The sequence below is a fragment of the Botryllus schlosseri genome, chromosome 7, assembly GCF_051294905.1.
Source record: "Botryllus schlosseri isolate E-star chromosome 7, Bs_hap1, whole genome shotgun sequence".
Taxonomy (NCBI): Eukaryota; Metazoa; Chordata; class Ascidiacea; order Stolidobranchia; family Styelidae; genus Botryllus; species Botryllus schlosseri.
Window position 1 is genome coordinate 19,834,555 of NC_137242.1, and position 19,551 is coordinate 19,854,105.

Below are 19,551 nucleotides of genomic sequence, written 5' to 3' on the forward strand. Positions count from 1 at the left end.
ACAATTGATTATCTGTCCGAACTCGTCGACCTTTCCAATTAGGCTTACCCTATCTCTCGAGGAATAGTCATTTCCATTTCAGCAGATAATTAGTCAGGTCTAGTGCGAACATGAACCGTGTTGAATCATAGTGTGCTAAGGTGGTGTAGAGTAGACACTACCGATCGTTCCGCTTCGTCAATTTGGAAAGGCAGTCGCCAAGATGCTATCTCTGCCGCTTGAGCACAGGGAAAAGTTGCGTTCTAATCAGATCTAGGAGGTTAATTGGTTAGCGCGGTATGTTTTCTGTACGCAATTCATAATGCAGAGATATCACTTCGTAGATTAAGATGTCAAATTTTGCTGCCGGTAGGGTTTTTCAGGCAGTGCCAGCGGCATGTTATCGTGTTACATTGCAACTGGAGTAGCCTGTCATAGCTTCCTTGGTAATGTTATCGTTATCATGCTATATGTTTTTGTGCCTGCTGTATGGAATCGACGTGAATATAGTGGGCACACAATTCCCTGTTAGCGCATTACTTTACCTTGGAAGATTATTGCTGGTCACCCGTTATAGTAGGCAAAACGTACATGAAATTCTTTGTGGTTTTCGAACTTTTCTAGATTGAATATCAATGGCTAATATTCCAGAATATAGCGTTGAGTGGCTTTCTCCGGAACTGATTCAAGAATTACTGATGCTTGATGATGAAGATATTTTGCCCATCCATCCGTCTTCGAAAAAAAGATCCGTGCCAGAAATAACTGACGAAGAAGTGACACAATTATTACGTGAAAGTCGGGGCGGAGATGGGCAACTTGAATTGACTTCATTTGGACTACAAAATATCAGAATGTGGATACAGGATTATGCTGTGACAAGAAATAAAGACAAGCTTGTCGCTCAGCAAAGCAAGCATTGCCTTAGAGCTTCTTCATTTTTTGAAGGTGCTAATGAAATCAGAGATCCTGCGTATTGTCTTCTTCAAATTATCATAACAATTTCGAAAAATAAATGCGCATCAGAATCGACCACAGCAACGGAAATAACTTCATACGAGACAGACACACTCCAATACCTAGGGGGATTTGCTCTGAAAAAGGCAGTAGCAAAATTCGGAAAGAACTCGCTCTTGGATAATTTGACGAGTCAACCAAAACCGGGAAGTTTCATCACATTTATGGAAAAAAAAGTAGGATCTCTGTATTGCCCTTCTGAAGAGCTTGCACAGTTCTTGAGCAAATTGTACTTGATGCTGGGTGAGCATTTCAGAAGGAGACCTGACGAAATAGATATAACCATCTTCACTAAAGAGCTTCGAAGCAATTTGTATTATGTATCGTATGTTGAAAGGCTAGAAGAGATGTCTCAACTTGACCATGATTTGACTGAACAGATTGTGTTACAAATTTTTACAACAGTCATTGCACTTCTCACAAAGGGATTTGCAAAGAAATTATTTCAACGGGTGCGCAGCAAATGCCTCCTTTCACGAGGCTTGAGAGGTGACCTCAAACGACAGGTGCAGCAGTAGATTTTTGTCATCATTTGTATTGCAGCTTTTTTTCCAATTACAGTCATCATGTTGAATATATGTGACTTGATTTCGTGTACAAACGAAACAATAGTGCAGCAGTCATAAGACATCATCCAAGGGAGAAAATAGGCTTCCAGATGGAGCTACTTACAATGTCTTGATAGATAGAGTATGCTAGCCACCTATCAGTTAGATTCATTGGTATATTAACCTTCTACCAGGATATATGCAATAATATGACCAAGTATTACCTGCTTCAAATAGGTCTAATCGTATGCTACATATAGCGGTCAATGTAGTCACCTCACCTATTTCCATAGTCACAAAGAATCAAACGTCTTACTACCAGTAATATCACAAGTAGAACTTTATTGTGCTCGACGGAGTAGCCTAATTCATGAAATTGAAAACAGATAAATCAATCAATTTAATCATGCAAGTAGTAGGGTTTGACCGGGTGTATCTATTCTGCCAATGTTGCCAATGGAACATTTTGTTACCATCAAGCAGTATCAATGTCCGCAACTATCTCGACCATACCAGGAAATATTCCATTATTCTCTCGCATCGACATAGTTGCCAAAATTGAAGCTACTCAAGTCGAATAATGAAATAATTTGTGATGGGTAGAGATAGTTGCCCATATTGACGTCGACATTGTTGAATTAGATATGGCCAGTTTGATCCTTCTGAAGAACACAATGCTGGAGGATGTAGATGTGTGGATTTACGTGGAGAGATCAGTTGGTGCTGTTGGAAGATTCAGGAATTTCTGAAAATGATTCGAGATATAAGCGACCATTCCGAAACCACTTTCGGTCTACGGCTAACCATCAGATTTTTGGCGCTTTGGTAAAGGCTCATGACATATTGCAGTCCAAGCATTACGAGAACCGTACGTTGTATTCCCTCCTTTGACTTTCTTGATTATTTTTAGTTGAATGATGTGCTGGATTCCATATCCGACTTCTTGGATGTCCGGATTCTGGGAAAACCTTCCCAAAGTTCTCTGTTAAATTGAGTCATCTGAACAAATGAAATTATGTGATCCTAAACCCCAAGGATACTAACGAGGTTTCCGAAAAATGCTTCCAATATATCCTGTGAAAAAGTTCGCAGCTGCACATAATCCATTTCTTGAAGGAGTCTCTCACATAAAAACACGAAGTTTCTTGAGGTGAATATTAGCCCCTCCAAAGTCGGCTGAGGTAGTATACGCATCTGTCCCCCAAATCCGTCCACTTCTTCCTATAAAATAATCAATGTCTTGGAAGATATAAGGCTGAATTATTGCAACCAATACACACTTTCCAACGCAGTAGCTCTTCAACGAACTCCTTAAATTTCGTAATTCTGTTGTCAGTGCCCAGCAAACACAAAACCGTAAAAGGATCATCCGGGATCATCTCGATTAGGTTCTGATTTTCTAAGTGTCGAGGGAATGTCTAAAATACGTAGTAGGATGGTCTTGTGGTTATATTCAATCAGAATAAATTCATACTCGGTGTTGTTCCATCTCATGCATTAGGCTTCGTTATATCCGGTAGTTAACCTAATAATGCAAATTTTCTATCTCTCGCGGGTACGACTAAAATACGTAGAAAGGATGACTTTGTCGGTACATTCAATCACGATGAATTCTATCCGGTTTTGTTCGATCTCATGCGGTAGCTTCGTTCTATCCATTAGAAAACAATGTTCTCCCTTCGTTTTATTGCGTGAGGATGTCACCGGTGTTGTATATTCGTGTTGTTGCTCTAAGGTCGAATAGTTTTGTTTTCCTCTGATATATATGATCTTCATTATATATATATTCGCTCTTTCGGTAATCTCGCATGTTCAACGAGTATGGTTAATAGTTTTATTCAGAGAATAACTAAATAAGTGATATGTTGTACGTTTAGGAATATGATTATCGATGCGTGACTTCTAGAATATTTCGGCGATTCAAATTTTACGTCATCGCGCCATAAAAAGATTTGAAGCGCAACAGGTCGCAGCCAGGCATAGTTCGCTCTTTCTGTATGGTAAATGCCGTAAATATATAGGAATTGTGACTGACTGAGGTAGCGGGTTAAAGGTATATATGCAGTAGCATATAGCTTATGGGGTATTTCGAATTGCCTGTAGTATATGACGCCTAGAGCTGTTTGACTTTCTGCAAAACAGGTGTAGATAACTATAGAAAAGTTTCAGCTTTTCCAGGTTAGAATTAGAGCTAAACCGTTTTTCCTAATTAGATTACAATTATATTGCTGGCATTTCGCTCTAATTTAGTGAAATTAGACCACTATAATTCGCTTCAAACATCTGAATTACCGGTACCTATACCTACGGTATATCATAATATTTATGCTTGAATTTTCGGCGCTTCTTCGATATACGCCCCAGATCGAAACAGTGTTCCCCATGACACCAATAAATGTTTCACATGAACACAATAAAATTTATAAACGTCAAAATAAATTGTTTTTTGCATTTGTTGTGGGAGGGGGGGATTTTATGGTTGGGGGAGAGGGGGATATCAGGGCTGGAGGAGAGGGGGATATTAGAGTTGGAGAGGGGGTATTAGGGTTCGACGAATGATGGATATTAGGGTTGGGACAGGGGGATATTAGGGTTGGAGGAGAGGGGGATATTAGGGCTGGAGGAGAGGGGGATATTAGAGTTGGAGAGGGGGATATCGAGAAATGATGGATATTAGGGTTGAAAAAGGGGGATATTTGGTTTGGAGGAGAGGGGGATATTAAGGTTGGGGAAGGAGGGATATTAGGGGAGGGGTTTAGAGTTAGGGTTAGAGCTGGTTTAGGGTTAGGGTATCCAAGATGAGGTTTGGGGTGAAGGACACGATATCCAACCCTAATATCCCACACTCTCCCGACCGTAATATCCCACAACCCTAATCTTGGGATACCCTAACCCCAACTTTGACCCTAACCTACCTCCAACCCTAATATCCCCCTTCCCCAACACTAATCTTGGAATACCCCAACCCACATCAACCCTACCCCAACCATAACATCCTCTTCTCCTCCAACCTTAATCTTGGGATACCCTAACCCTTCTCCAACCCTAATATCCCCCTTTCCCAACACTAATCTTGGAATACCGTAACCCACATCAACCCTCCCCCTACCCCCAACCTTAATATCCTCTTCTCCTCCAACCTTGATAGCCCTTCCCCCAACCCTAGTCTTGGGATATCCTAACCCAAACTTCGACCCTTACCCACATCCAACCCTAATATCCGTCTCTCCACAGGCGAAAAACAATTTATTTTGACGTTTATAAAATTTGATTGTGTTCATGGGAAACACTTGCTGGTTACATGTGAAACACTGTTTCGATCTGGGGCGTATATCGAAGAAGCGCCGAATTTTCTAGGTATCTAAGTCATATAGATACATTCCTGTAGAACACTGATTCATGATTTTATAAAAGTTGGTGCAAGAATGGACATTTTCAACTTGATGTTGATTAATGGAGCAAAATTTGATATTTGAGTGCAATTATACCTCGAATCCAGTGACAAGATTATTAATCATTGAAACCAAACGCAGCTTGATTATGTTGGCCCAGAGAATTTGGCTAGCCAGACCATATTGATGGAATATGGTCACAGTAAGATAATATTTTGGGCTATTTTACATGAACTTTCCAACATTTGATTTGATATGTCCACTAAAACAGTTGTTATTCTGCTTTCGAATAAGACCTTAATTGCTGGTTTCAATGCTAACTGTGTTTGTCAAAGGCTGCAAAGGTAATTTCTTTTCCTTGTTAGATGTTTATTTGTTTGTTTGTGGTGTTCATGGTGGTGGTTCGACTACACTGGTCATTTTACACCAGGCCGGTTCTTCTTCTTATTATTCCGTATCTGCCCGATTACCAGTGAACTCGGCACTTAGTGAATTCGGCCGCACAAACTCGGCACTTGGTGAATTCGGCCGTGGTAGATCTCGTAGCGGTACCGGTCACCATGATTGGTTACTGGAATGTTTGCCGGTGAACTTGGCACTTTGAGTGGTTGTCAATGTTGTACGGCGGTCAGGGCATGCGTAGATCACACAGTCACGGCGTGATTAGATCACAGATTGCGTAATTGCGGGAAATAACGCGACGCTCTTCACTTGGTGAACTCGGCCCTTGGAAGAATTGGCACTAGAACACCTTCGCATTAGAAATGCATTTAGTATGAATGAACAGTATCAAAAAGGAAATTTAAACGTGTCGTGGCTCGTGGTAGATCTCGTAATCTTGGGATCCTTCAACCGGGTGTTATCGAGACACCCTAATCCCAGAGTGGAATCGTCTCTCCAAAGGCAAAAAATAATTTATTTTGACGTGATCATGCGAAACATTTGTTGATGAGGAACACTGGCTTGTCGTGATCGATAAACGAAGAAGCGCCGCTTGATGTTCCACAGTTTTGATCTCACATACAACGCCAAGATCCATCTTCTCAAAACTTACACGACACAGGCCCGTGACTCACGCCATCGATTCCAAGCAGACCGCGCGTGGTCGGTATATGAGCGCTGTGTTATTTCCCGTGGCTACGCAATCCGTGATCTAATCACGCCGTGACTGCGCGATCTACGGATGCCCTGACCTCCTTACAAGATTGACGAATCACTTGATAATACTATTATTAGTTTGATAATTCATATTAATAGCTGTAAATACACTTCATTTCAAAATTTCCCGAGGGCCGAATTCACCAAGTGCCGGGTCCAATGGCAACCATCTGCCCACTTACAGCACGGCCCACTCCTAGGCTTTTTAATACATGGCTATGCGAATCAGATGGTGAGGAGGAGCCTAGATAAACGGCCAACACTTCGGTAGGAATTATGGAGTCGACGTGTCACACTAGAACCCGCAATTCATTGGTGTTTAGCTATAATGGAACGTACCACTACGTTTCCTCGCCATACCTTGTAAAATGAGACCGTAGCATTTGGCATTTCGTGTGGCAATTGACTTTTGTGTGGAAAATTGTGTTCGTTTTAGAACTTATCCGAAACTTTTATTCCGCCATAGATTGTATATGATAAAACAATATCGGAATTGATCCTAGAAGAACTCCAAAGCAACTCACCACAAAGGAGGATTTAAAGAAGTTTGCAAGAGATGTGGTATGTTGAATCTGTTTTGGTATTTTTAAATAGGCCTACTTTGTTGTGCCGATAGCAGACAGTATATATAAACGTAAGATGTGGAAGCTATCAAGGTGTTTTTAGAAATTCAGTCAGTCAAAGTGGACGATCGTATTGCTTGGATTATATTTAGGCTTATTTTAGCATCTTTGAGATGCAACTCTAAACGTGGACGGTCATGAACAGTAGGGCTCTTCAAAAATGACTTTTTTTCTCAAATCGTACTGGCTACTTGATAAAATTGTTAGGTTACCTAATTTAAGCCTACAAACAAAATATGGTTCAAATCCAGCCAGTATCCGCTTTGCTACAAGAGAAGAAAGTTCCTATTTATTATATAAAAATGAATTTTTAAAAATTTGAAGATTTTCTGTTAACCCCATGAAAGTGTTAGGCTGTCTATAGAAACGATGCTCACCAAATTTGGTTCAATTCCAACCAGTGGAAGCGGAGTTATTGCTGTCGAAAAATTTGGATTTTAATAAAATAGTACTTACGGTGAGCACAACTTTAATAAGTAAACAAAGAATCGGTCACCGTAAATACTATTTTATTCAAATCCAAATTTTTCGACGGCAATATCTCCGCTTCCACTGGTTGGAATTGAACCAAATTTGGTGAGCATCGTTTCTATAGACAGCCTAACACTTTCATGGGGTGAACAGAAAATTTTCAAATTTTTATTACCTATTTATTTTTATATAATGAATAGAAACTTTTTTCTCCTGTAGCAAAGCGGTTACTGGCTGGAATTGAACCAAATTTTGTGTTTAGGCTTAAATTAGGTAACCTAACAATTTTATCAAGTAGCCAGAACGATTTGAGAAAAAAAGTCATATTTTAAGAGCCCTAATGTCCATGTCAGAGAAACGTTTTAGGGTAGGCCTACTCATATGTCTCGCAGCGTTCTCTACATAATTGTCAATTGCGATACAAACTGTTTGCTTGTATTGGTAAAGCCATCCAACTTCGAATTGTAAAATGTTGGGAGTCTTGATATCAAATTTTTGAAAGGTGCACTTTGAGAAGATTTCGGAATCTGTCAAATTATACAAAAATTTAGCAAATTTTTTGACATATTTCATCTATTTGGGACTCGATCAACGTAAAAGAATTGGTAATCATTTTATACAATATATTGTATTTGTAGTTGAAGTATAGTAATAATTCTTATGGTTACCGCACTTGTAACGATTCACGACCATAACTGGAATAATTAGAATGATGTGACTTTCAAATTGTCATGCATTTTGCAACAACATTGTTCTCAATTTTCAAGGTGCTGACCATTCGAGGAAGAATCACCCACCGGGAATTCACGATCCGTAAACGCGGCCGACTGTTTCTCTCCTCAAGCGGAAGCGACAGAGAAGAGGAACGAAGAGAAAAAAGGAGCAGAAATAGCAAGAGTGTGACAAGTCGCGTCCGTTCGCTTTAATGCGTATTTCCATCCGCGAAGTAGTAGGTGGGAAAACTAATGGGCGTTTGGTTAGGGCTTATATAAGGTTGACTCCAGCGCTGTATTTGCTAAATGTTGCTATGAAATAGGGGTGGTGTCATTTGGTATCAATATTGACTATTGAAAGACCATTTGTTAGTGGTCATGGATTTGTTCGGCCAGTATGCAGTAATTTCTGATGGTCTTCCATCTTCCAACTTCCCGGGCTTCTGTTCTCTAACCCCTCATGATTGTTATTCTGCTTCTAGTAAGACTGTCGATTCTAATGTTTTATCGTATCATTTGTCGGAGGTTTCGCTCGCTTTATTTACAACGTTTTGCTCTCTGCTAGGTCAATTACTGGCTGAGTATCACTACAGCCTAGGAAACTGCACTAATTCTCATTTTAATGTCTTGCTGGTTATCTTGCTGTCAATTCTAATAATTTATTAATGTCTATACCAGTGCCGCCACTCAAATGTTTTGTTCTCTGTACACGATATTGTTAGGTCTTCAGCTTTCCAGGCAGAGTATCATTCCACTTTCTAGACTTGAGTATATATCTCTCCAACTAGCTGCCAAATAACTGATTCATTTGGATTGTTGAATTGATCATTTTGGACAGAATGTGAAGAAATTTTAGTCAAGAATTCTTTTTGTGTTAGTGGCTGTTTTCAAAGAGTGCTGAAGTAGTCATCGTTGATCTTGATAATCAAGTAGAAGTGACGATTGAAGTCAGTTCTCTAGTCATATAATATTAAAAAATATAATAATAGAACTTGAAAACTTGAGTGGAAATAGTTCAGAATCGAATCCATTTTAGTAAGTATGGGCGAAAAAAATGTAGAAGTCATTCGTTAGTCGCTACCTCTGCCATTTTCGCAGTACGAATGTCTTAGCTATTAATCATCATTTTCGTTTTATTCCTGCAGGGTGTTGAAAAAAAAGGCCGCATGCTGGTTATTTAACTGGCTCATCAGAAGATGAAACCTGATGATAAGGACTGTTTTCACTTTCTTTCTAAAGACATTCGTTCGTTTGTTCGTTTTATTTTTTACAACGGCATTATTGCCAATTCGTTTGAAATTAAATTATCACAAATGTGATTAATATGTAGTAAATAATGTGGTGTGTGTACGTACGCAGCCGTGATCAGGTTAAGCCCATAGTGGTAGAAAACAGGTTATTATATCAGGATCTTCTTCTTCTAACGTAGGATCTACATTCTACTCACCATGTTTAAAGGCTGTAGAGATATTTACATTATTGAAGGACATGGAAAAGACGTTGAATTGAGTCGACACAAAATCCCACTTTCTACGACCTGCCGAGATCTAATATCTACTATATCGGCTCGGCTTTTCTACATCTTTGGTCTGTACTGTGTTTGCTGGGTGATAGTGCGGATAGGATTCCTCGTCCCACAGTTGACAATTTCGAACCAGCTTCAATAATACAAGGTAGAATTATTGGCACTTCTTCGTTATTCCCCACACATCGAGGAATGTTCCCCATGAACATCACGGATTAGTGTTCCCCATGAATATGTAAAAATTAATAGTGTTTCACGTGTAAAACAACCGTGTTCACCATTTACAATTATTTTCTCTTATTTATCATGTCTCTCTCAATCAATACGTCACTATCCGGCGTTTATGTTGCCGGCTTTTGGTTTCGAGCATCGAATGCACCTGCAAAACAATACAGCACCAAAACAAAAATACGATGGTGCCGGATATATAGCATTTGCGTTCTCACACGAGTCATGGTATTGTGAACTGGACATGGGGGAGTTGCCTCGCGGTGAATTCGACGCATGAAACATCAATTCGATTCTTGGCAGTATCACGTTCTGGAGTCGGCTGCAAAATTGCGTGTCTTGGGTTTATTTTGGTTTCCCCATACGTTGCTATTTTACAGTGTCTTTCAAACATATCTCCCTATTGGCCGAATGCAAGGAAAGTGGATAAAACGGAGCAAGGGAAGGACATCTAACTAGAAGACACCCGGATATATCTTGATCAGACAATGTTACGTCGGACTTGTTTGTTCCAGTATCGTCCTATCTTTTCACTGTGTCTCACTTTGTCTTGTGTATCGTGCCGCACATTGAAAGTATGAAACTAATAATAATAATAAATTGAATTTGGCTCCTCCTCGCCAGCTGATCCGCAAAAGCGGTGTCTTACGAAAGCGTAGATATGGGGCGTGATACAAGTCTTGTAAGGGATTGATAATCTAGATCGTAATATTTTGGCTTGGTGCCATAAATGCAGGCTATGTATGTATAGCTGTTACATATCACTATTTAAGACGGGTATGGAGGGAAAATATATCAGTAAGGGATTGTACTCAGCAGTGTTGGGATGACTCGAGTCACCTTTTTCGTATGACTTGACTTGACTCGGCGTATCAGAAATGTGGATTGACTCGTGAATCGAAGCAAAATTCACGAGTCAATTTTAAGTCCTCAAGCAATCGATGTCGATAAAAATCACTGTATCTTGCAATCGGATTGTTCGCGAAACGTTGGTGTAACCCGTGAGAGCGACCAATCATTCAATGATCGTGCGTTTTACGGAGCCTCTATTGTTCTCTCACAAATAAATTGACCGCTAACGAAGTGATCGAAGCTTACAGCTTACGCTGTCGTAAACTCGTATAGTAAAGTAATTTAATAGCAAAATGTCTACCACTGTTCTCTGTTATTACCTGAACCAAACCTCTTGTGTTATTGAAATTGAATTCGAAGATAGTTTATATAGACTTCAATCATTGGCGCAGGCTCGAATTGCATCATATCAATTTGTAAATGGGTAATGTATTGCATCTTATCAATTCGTTTCGCGTATACGCAATGTAAACAGCGTATAGTCAGAGGGGGGTCTGGGGGGCGAAGCCCCCCAGAATTTATGTTTATCACCCTTTGGGGGGCACGAGACCAACGCTTTGGGGGGGGCTGACGAAGTGATGTTACGGCCCTGTCTAGTCTGCACCCCCTGACCCGCCCCTGACTCCGTGACGCTGTGATGTAAGCTTTGCCCACAATCGATAACAAGATCAAAATACACCACATAAGTAGTCAGCTTATCCAACAATGAGTTACCTACATCAACGAAATTGGTATCAAGAATGCATCCTTGTCTAATGTAAAGCAATCTATTACACGTACGGGATATATCATGATTTAATATGTGTATTATATCATAAAAACCAAATCTTTCGGACTGGAGTGTTGGCTATGGCTACATGTACTTGTACAATTTGTTTTTAAAGTAATATATGCCAACCTGTGCTTCTACATCGTGGCATCATGTGGCTAGAGTCGTAGCTAGGTATAATGTACAGTACATTAAGAAAACTATAGTCGTGACAAGAATTCGTGTCACATAAGTCTACTCTATTGGTCGACTATAGGTCAACAGCATTACATGAAGCTAAGGTATTGCGAAATCGATAGTGACGCAAGCGAGTCAACCAGAGGACTGTATGATACAAAAGGGCATCTGTCGACTTTGGTATCGGTGACCCTGGCCGATCGGTGACCCTGAATTAGATTAATTACAGCTAGTATAGAGTCAGAATTCCTAATACTTCGACATTCCATTGGCATTTGAATGTAATGCCTTTCCAATCTTAACATATCCCTGCGATTTGCGAATATAGCTACCCAATCTACAGCGTGTAACTGTAAGTATACGTGTATTGGGAATATATTTCGACATACACATACGTATCAATTTAGGGGCCCATAATTTTATACACATATATACAAAGCAACGCCCTCGTTTATTGTGAGTTCTGCTGAATTAGCCTACTCCAGCATTTACCTCAACATGAGCAAAACTAAATGAAATTAGCCTGGCAGAGCCGGCATTCAGCATATAGCAAATAGGTCACATCGAATACATTTTGATTCTTCGATATATACTGTATCGCCGTGTCTCAGTGTGTCACATGTGGTTCAAAGTGCTGTCTGAGATTTCGCTCCAACATTGCTTGTCGGAAAGCTATATATCCTCACGACGCAAGCCTGTAGCGCTGATTCGATATGGCAGTATTTTCATATCGCGGGCCATGACGAATGTGTGGAATTTACCTCACCTATCTATTGACAGGGTCCTATTAATCAATCAAATATGTTTGTGATCGCCTTGCAGCAGGAACCACTAATAATATAATCGGCGGTTCTATTATTTTTACCCGCGGCTCAAGTCAAGACAGACAATGCAAGGATGCCACTGGGACATATCGTAAAAATCCAGATGTTGACACTATCAATAAACCCAGAAAAACCCATATCCTATACAGGGATATCTAGAACTAGATATTCCTGTCCTATATTTCACTCAATTACTATGCGATCGCTATGAAACTTGAAACTGACAGTCAGTTACAGTCATATAAAAGTTTTAGAACTTGATATTGAAATCTCCACGGTTCCAACAATAAATTTGGGTCGGTCAACACTACAAATCCCACAAAGATATGATGTTTGCCACGACGCATTGCTATGAAACAATTAGTGCGTAGCGTCCATATGTGGGGAAATGTGACTGTCAATCATGAACTTCAGGGTATAGATAGGCTATAGGCTATATTCGAATGTGCTTTTGTAGGTTCATATATTTAAATTCTCCACGTCATTATAACATCTTTGTTGATATTCTTCTCAATTCAACGTCGGGCCATTATATGCATGGCGCTAGCAGCATAAACATCAACATTATAACGAGCATGCATATTGACAATCTCAAAAATTTTATTTGCTTTATTACAAAAGATTGCTCGAAAGATCCAGTTTTCCGTGTGTGAATGCTTAGGGACTTTAGTGTGAGCTTGACCTGCGATCACATAACATCAAGAGCGAACTACCATAGTGGAGATGCGGTACCGATGGATCAAAAATTGCAAAATGATCTCTGGCCCTCAAATCGTCTGCCGAGAATAGCAGCTCTTTTGCTGTCTCAACACTTTGATACAAGCTCTACCTATCGCGGACATTTACATGGAATCCTCCTTTTCAAAAAATATTTATAAACGTTTAAAATTTGTTGCCTGAACGTATCATCGGTCCCCACCCGGTGGGGGATCCAATGGCACACGACCACGGGCCCTATGAGACATACGCTCAAAACTCACATTTTTCAACTTGTTTTCTGTATTATAATAATCGAAGCTACAGCAAGCCAATGAAGAATGTTTCGTCGCCACCTTCAAGAATAAAATAGATTATATATCAACTCAAATGTGGCGATAAAATCACGTTTTGATTTCCGTCGAAACTTACAAAATCAATGCCACATAATATTTCCCGGAATAAATCATTTAATTGTCACAGAGCCCATAACTCACGCAGGCCATTGACAAAATTTATTAGGTTCCAAACCCCAGGAGCCAATGTAGACGTGGAACTGAATATTACTGTGACATCATTCTCGTTGCGAATTGACCTGATGCAAACTTGTGAGCGAGCCAGGGTTAGGTCAAACGGAACTCGCTCACCCCGAGTACGCTACGCGCGATTTCAAGTTTCTAACTACCTTGATTATTGGGCACTCTTCCGCCAAGATTAAATACGCAAGATTTATAGAAGTGGGCATATCGGCGTTGGCCATTACCGCGCCACGACGCACGAAGACATATAAAGTTTTAGGCCATGTAACATGCGACTCCAAGAAGTGTGCCAGATCGATCGGCAGCGAGAAAGCCTTGGCCGAAAAGGACTGCCCTTAGGCTGAGCGAAAACTTCGGTATATATATACAAAATACATATAGGTATAATGACTGGCGCCGAATGTTCCTGTCTTGGCAATCTGAAACTCTCACGACACAAATAGGCCACCAGAATTATATGAAGAAGAAGAATTATATGCCAGTGAAGAACTACCCAATTTGAAATCGTGTGCATCTTTTGGGCGATTCTATATTTTTTGATATTGCAGATTGGAGGTCAAGAAATAACATTATGTAACGAAGTCGTACAACGGGTCCGCCCGTCCGAAGATATTTAATTATTATTTACGGGTCCTACAGTTTCCAAGGCAGCTCACTCATCTCTACCGGTAAATCTGATTACGTGAGCGAAGAGGACAAGTAATTGATAGCAATAATCTATATATGCAATTGATTTCGTGGCAGAAGCGAACAACGGGATGGGGGGTCGGTTTATCACCCTATGGGGGTCCAAGAGCAACGTTTTGGGGGGCCTGACGAAGTGCTGTTACGGCTCTGGGTATCGATAACTAATTTACGGATAGATGTGCGACAAGTGACTCACGATTGAATACGCCGAGATGCGTACTGCTTAGCCGACAAAAAGCAGCATAATTGGTAGTCCTATTGCTCGCGACCCAAGCGTCGGAATAAGTTGATATGTCGGTGTTTATCGAAAGCAAGTGTCGCACTACTCTTTCCAAAAATATGAATTGAAATCTCTCCGGGGCAATAAAATTACTCCGAAATAGCCACCAGAGGTTGATTGTTCTGAACAACGGGAACGCGGCAACGCAATGGCGTCAAGCGAATTATTGGAACAATGGCAATTTTCATATTTTTGTGACTATTTTGGGTTCCTTTCATTGCCCTGATATTCGTGCGGCCCCGGCCGTACTCTGAAATTCTAAATTCAGCCCTGCCACCGAAAAAGGTTGGGAACCACTGATCTAGATCAGTGGTTCTCAACCTTTTTCGCCTCGCGGACCGGTAAAATTTCAAAAAATGTCTGGCGGACCGGTGAACTGTCAAAATTGAAATGAAGCCAAAATGTAAAGTATGCAACCGTTTTTGGCAATTATGTGATGCTAGAGAGTGACATTTGGCGGGTTTTGATCTTATTTAATAATATTCATGATGGCCTCCATGCGATTTTATGGTAGTGAGTCTGCCAAGTCGAGATAAAATTACCTTGTCCAGATAAACGTGCTACCGCTGAGAGTCGTTTACAGTCTTTCGCGCCAAATGCCGTGGGTTTAAACAGCCACGCAAACTCAATACCGACCGATAATATCTAGAGAGGAAGCGTATCGGAGTCGAACCAAGCACCTTGTCGTGCTACCTTGCTCATTGCCCACTGCCACCAGACGCAGGCTACTCCGGCAACTGCGGAAACAGTGCGTGCCGCAAGAAAACACATTGCAGCAGCTATATTTGCCATCCGCAGATGCGGGCCGAAAAAGCACTTCGCCAGCCCATCCCCAAAAACGTTGATCTTGGAGCCCCCACAGGGCGATAAGCCAAACTTCCGGGGGCTTCGCCCCAAGACCCTACATTTGGGTGGATGTTTTCACCTGTACTTGTGATCACATCCATTCTACTCAGCGTAAGCAGAGAGTTACGCAGCTGATCGCAACAATGGCGAGAATTTTCGATCATTCACGACTGAAGCGCTTTTCTCGCGGTCGAATTTTAGGCCCAAATTTCGGAGTCCCATATGTTAACCCAAACTTCATTACGTGTGGATACGTCGTGGTGCGGCAATGGCTGACGCTGAAATGCCTATAAATCATGCGTATTTCTCGGAGAAGGGCACCTAACAAGCAAGACATTCAGGGACACTAAATCGTGCAAAGCCCGAAAAGAAATCGAAAAATGTTGGAAAAACTTTCAAATAAAACGCTATGATTTATATTCATTTGCGAAGTAATTTTGGGCCCTTGTCAAGCTCGGCCCCTCTATAATTGGGCCGTTTGGGGTTCCACAGTTACGGTCCTGCACAAAATAAATGTATCGAAAACCAATGATCAAACTGCGCTGCTTAGCGATGAGTGAGCTCGTATCTGTTCTGTATTTGTCGCTCGCATGTCGTCAAAAGAAACGTCCTGTACTTTAAGTCAAATCGAACATGTTTCTAGCCCTAATGTTACCTCACGAAATTTTGAATCAGTTAAAAATTAGATGTTTTATTTATTTTATCAAAGGACAAGCCTTCTACATTGCATCTTGAAATTAAAGTATAAAATTGTAATATTCCTCGCGGACCGGCGGTTGAGAACCACTGATCTAGATCATCATTCCCTATGCAAGACTTGTAGCACGCCCCATATCTACGCTTTCGTAAGACGCCGCTTATGCGGATCAGCTGGCGAGGAGCCAAATTCAATTTAATATTATTAGTTTCATAATTTCAATGTGCGGCACGATACACAAGTCAAAATGTCCGATCTTGATTTATTCGGGTGTCTTCTAGTTAGATGTCCTTCCCTGGCTCCGTTTTATTCACTTTCCTTGCATTCGGCCGTAACGGAGATATGTTTGAAAGACACTGTAAAATAAATCCAAGACACGCAATTTTGCAACCGACTCCAGAACGTGATACTGCCAAGAATCGAATTGATGTTTCATGCGTCGAATTCACCGCAAGGCAACTCCCCCATGTCCAGTTCACAATACCATGACTCGTGTGAGAACGCAAATGCTATATATCCGGCATCATCGTATTTTTGTTTTGGTGCTGTATTGTTTTGCAGGTGCATTCGATGCTCGAAACCAAAAGCCGGCAAGATAAACGCCGGATAGTGACGTATTGATTGAGAGAGACATGATAAATAAGAGAAAATAAGTGTAAATGGTGAACACGGTTGTTTTACACGTGAAACACTACTAATTTTTACATATTCATGGGGAACACTAATCCGTGATGTTCATGGGGAGCATTCCTCAATGTGTGGGGAATAACGAAGAAGTGCCGAATTATTTACCCATCTTCATGACAAAAATAATGAAAGAATTCAAACCTGTTCATCATGAGGACGAATTCCGAGGTTCCCTTGGCTCCCTCCATGGTTTTAAGATTTTTGCCCACTTCCCAGCTGAGGACATCCCTTGCTAGATTCACCTTCATCTTTTAATAATTTCATTCCGCAACTAATGGGCCTGAACTATATTGGTCACGCTAACACACAAATGATACATACTTTGGAGTAAGGATTCAGCTTTATGTGATTTTCTGTGAGTCGAGATCGTCGGAGCATCAGGCTGTATTTCTCGTTATGATACAGTTTCGCAATGTGAGTCCATAAAATATGCTTCCCAGCTCTATTCATGAACCTTTTTCCTCCCGGTTTTGAGGAATATAAAGCATTCCGTGCAGTCTGCAAAATATACATCAATCACTCAACACCTTCATGTACCACTAAATGCAATTTCTATACTCACATTGAGAAGGTGTGAGGGGTCAGAACAAAGTAAAATTGGTCTGTTCCGACCATATGGATTTGGAGCTGTGAATGCACACCGTATCGGAATTGAGTCAACTCCAGCAATAAGTTTAAAAAATTTGCGGTTGGTCGACATGCCGTCTGCAATTACAGCATGAATCCTCAAATTCAAACGCTCACAATGAGCAAGTATTTCCCAGAATATTAAACATAGATCCGCTTGTGGTGTAATGCTTGTTGGGTACCATGCAAGTGGCAAGGAAATCTCTCCTTTAACCGTTCGTACGTAAAACACTGTAAATATAATATACTTTAATCAACGATCAATTTTATATCATAGTTTGTTACTACCAAGTATGTGAGTAGCCAGTTGACAGTCATTCACAAAATTTGGATCGATGAACCCAATCAACTTTCCGTCTGATACAACCAAATTTTATCGGACTGCAAAATAACAACAATATGTTCTGATTATAAAACACCAAGATTTCAGTATATACTTTGGTTCATTTCATCCGAAGTCAAAAAAGCCGGAAGGAATTCATGCTGCTTCATGACCTTTGTGATCTCACTGACCACCATTTCATTGATTCCTGGTTGAGGCTTGATGCAATTCCTATCAAAGTGTATAAGTAAACCAGATGGCAATTCAACGAGACCTTGAAATATTCAAACCTGTAACGTTGTATTGTTTTGCCAGAACGTAAAACGAGGGCTTTACTGTTTACAACATGGTGATATGCTGCAGGTGAGCGACAATAAAATTCAATAGCCCATCTAATCACATCCGGATGGTACCTTCTTCTGGTAGAGCAAACCGATGAATTTTCAATTTGATTTCGTAAAAATAATTCTTGCCATTCATTAGGTTGTACAATACCAGGTTCCTGCATTCCCTGAAAAATCTCAAGCCAGGTTAAATGTTGAGCAGTCATAATGAAAAATACTGATGGCTTTAACGCTGTATACTGTACATGCTCTTGCTACTTCGGAACAATTACTTAAAAACCAGCAATCAAACAATCATAACACAACTCAAAACTGTGAGGTTCACCTGAACGTCAACGGAATCCTCAACAAGTAATGTGGAATCTGATCTTCCCTCAAAGACTTCACATTTCATGCAACACTTGTTGTCTTCAACACAGCCAGCTACTAAATTCATAGGATCATATTGTCAAGATATCCTCACAAAACGGTTTAAATTGAACATACTATTACCAATAATCTGGCACTCTGGTGTTCGTATCATTTCATGGACTGTAAGCTGCCCGTTATTCAACATAATCACCGGATGAACAACAGAGTTCTGTACTTTGTATGGCATTCCAGTACCCTCACATATTGTGATAGCTTCCACATCTCCTGAAAAGTCGCCACTTTATTTAGAAGACAGTTTACCTAGGGCTATCAATTTTTTCACTAAGCAAATTTCCTCCATTACTCTCATCTCACAAGATGCTCTACTATGAACCAGTGATGGGATGACTCGAGTCATGACTTGACTCGAGTCAGACTCGAGTCAACTTTTTCGTATGACTTGACTTGACTCGAGTCACTTTGGAAAAATGACTTGACTTGACTTGACTCGAAGTTTTAAAAATGCGCATTGACTCGTGACTCGGAGCAAAATTTACGAGTCAATTTCAAGTCATCAAGTAAACGGTGTCGAATAAATCACTGTATCTTGTATATGTTCGGATCGTTCGAGATACGCCGGTGTCACTTGTGAGAGCAGCCAGTCATTCACTGATCGTACGATACACTGATCCTCGATTGTTAGATCACAAATAAATAGACCGCAAACTAAAGTATCGCAGCTTGCGTCGTCGTCGTCGTCGTCGTCGTCGTCGTAGTCGTAGTCGTAGTCGTAGTCGTCGTCGTCGTCGTCGTCGTCGTCGTCGTCGTCGTCGTCGTCGTCGTCGTCGTCGTCGTAGTCGTAGTCGTCGTCGTAGTCGTCGTCGTAGTCGTAGTCGTAGTCGTAGTCGTAGTCGTAGTCGTAGTCGTAGTCGTAGTAGTTGATAGATGTTGATTATGTCCTATATTTTGGCTGATAATAACTGACTGTAGCATGTGACAGTACAGTTACTCGCGTATTTTATTAACAGTTCTACGTGTGCGTGAGTGATACAACGTCTTTTCGCAGGTATATTTAACTAGATATTCGTTATTTGATTCAAGATAAATGATCAGCATTGATCAATTAATCTGTCTTTCACACAGCCAGCAAAGTGTAATGACTTTGAATCATCACTCATACATCGAAAATTCAATTTGAC

General features: G+C 40.6%; 2 protein-coding genes and 2 long non-coding RNA genes across 5 annotated transcripts in view; 2 read left to right on the forward strand and 2 right to left on the reverse strand.

The window, feature by feature from the left end:
- The window catches only part of LOC145442840 (glutathione synthetase-like), a 350,056-nt gene that overhangs the window by 136,645 nt on the left and 193,860 nt on the right, over nucleotides 1–19,551 (forward strand). The window lies entirely within an intron of this gene.
- LOC145442932 (uncharacterized) lies at nucleotides 1,857–2,759 on the reverse strand. Its single transcript, XM_080320982.1, has 3 exons — nucleotides 2,589–2,759; nucleotides 2,349–2,526; nucleotides 1,857–2,289 (listed from the first exon to the last, which is right to left on the reverse strand). The coding sequence occupies exons 1-3, from the start codon at nucleotides 2,736–2,738 to the stop codon at nucleotides 2,258–2,260; spliced, it is 360 nt and encodes a 119-aa protein (XP_080177108.1). The 5' UTR covers nucleotides 2,739–2,759; the 3' UTR covers nucleotides 1,857–2,257.
- LOC145443612 (uncharacterized) lies at nucleotides 9,579–10,291 on the forward strand. The gene is made up of 2 exons (XR_013916490.1): nucleotides 9,579–9,971; nucleotides 10,035–10,291. It is a non-coding gene; the product is annotated as an uncharacterized LOC145443612 (long non-coding RNA).
- Nucleotides 16,813–17,731, reverse strand: LOC145442446 (uncharacterized). Its single transcript, XR_013916072.1, has 4 exons — nucleotides 17,624–17,731; nucleotides 17,271–17,566; nucleotides 17,030–17,206; nucleotides 16,813–16,956 (listed from the first exon to the last, which is right to left on the reverse strand). It is a non-coding gene; the product is annotated as an uncharacterized LOC145442446 (long non-coding RNA).

What these genes read in the sequence shown, in the direction of transcription:
- LOC145442932 (XM_080320982.1), bottom strand. Translation starts at nt 2,738, where the DNA reads ATGCGTATACTACCTCAGCCGACTTTGGAGGGGCTAATATTCACCTCA. An exon ending in AAGCATTTTTCGGAAACCTC is followed by an intron (nt 2,527 to 2,588) that starts GTTAGTATCCTT and finishes TCAATTTAACAG; the next exon opens with AGAACTTTGGGAAGGTTTTC. An exon ending in AAAGCGCCAAAAATCTGATG is followed by an intron (nt 2,290 to 2,348) that starts GTTAGCCGTAGA and finishes AATCATTTTCAG; the next exon opens with AAATTCCTGAATCTTCCAAC.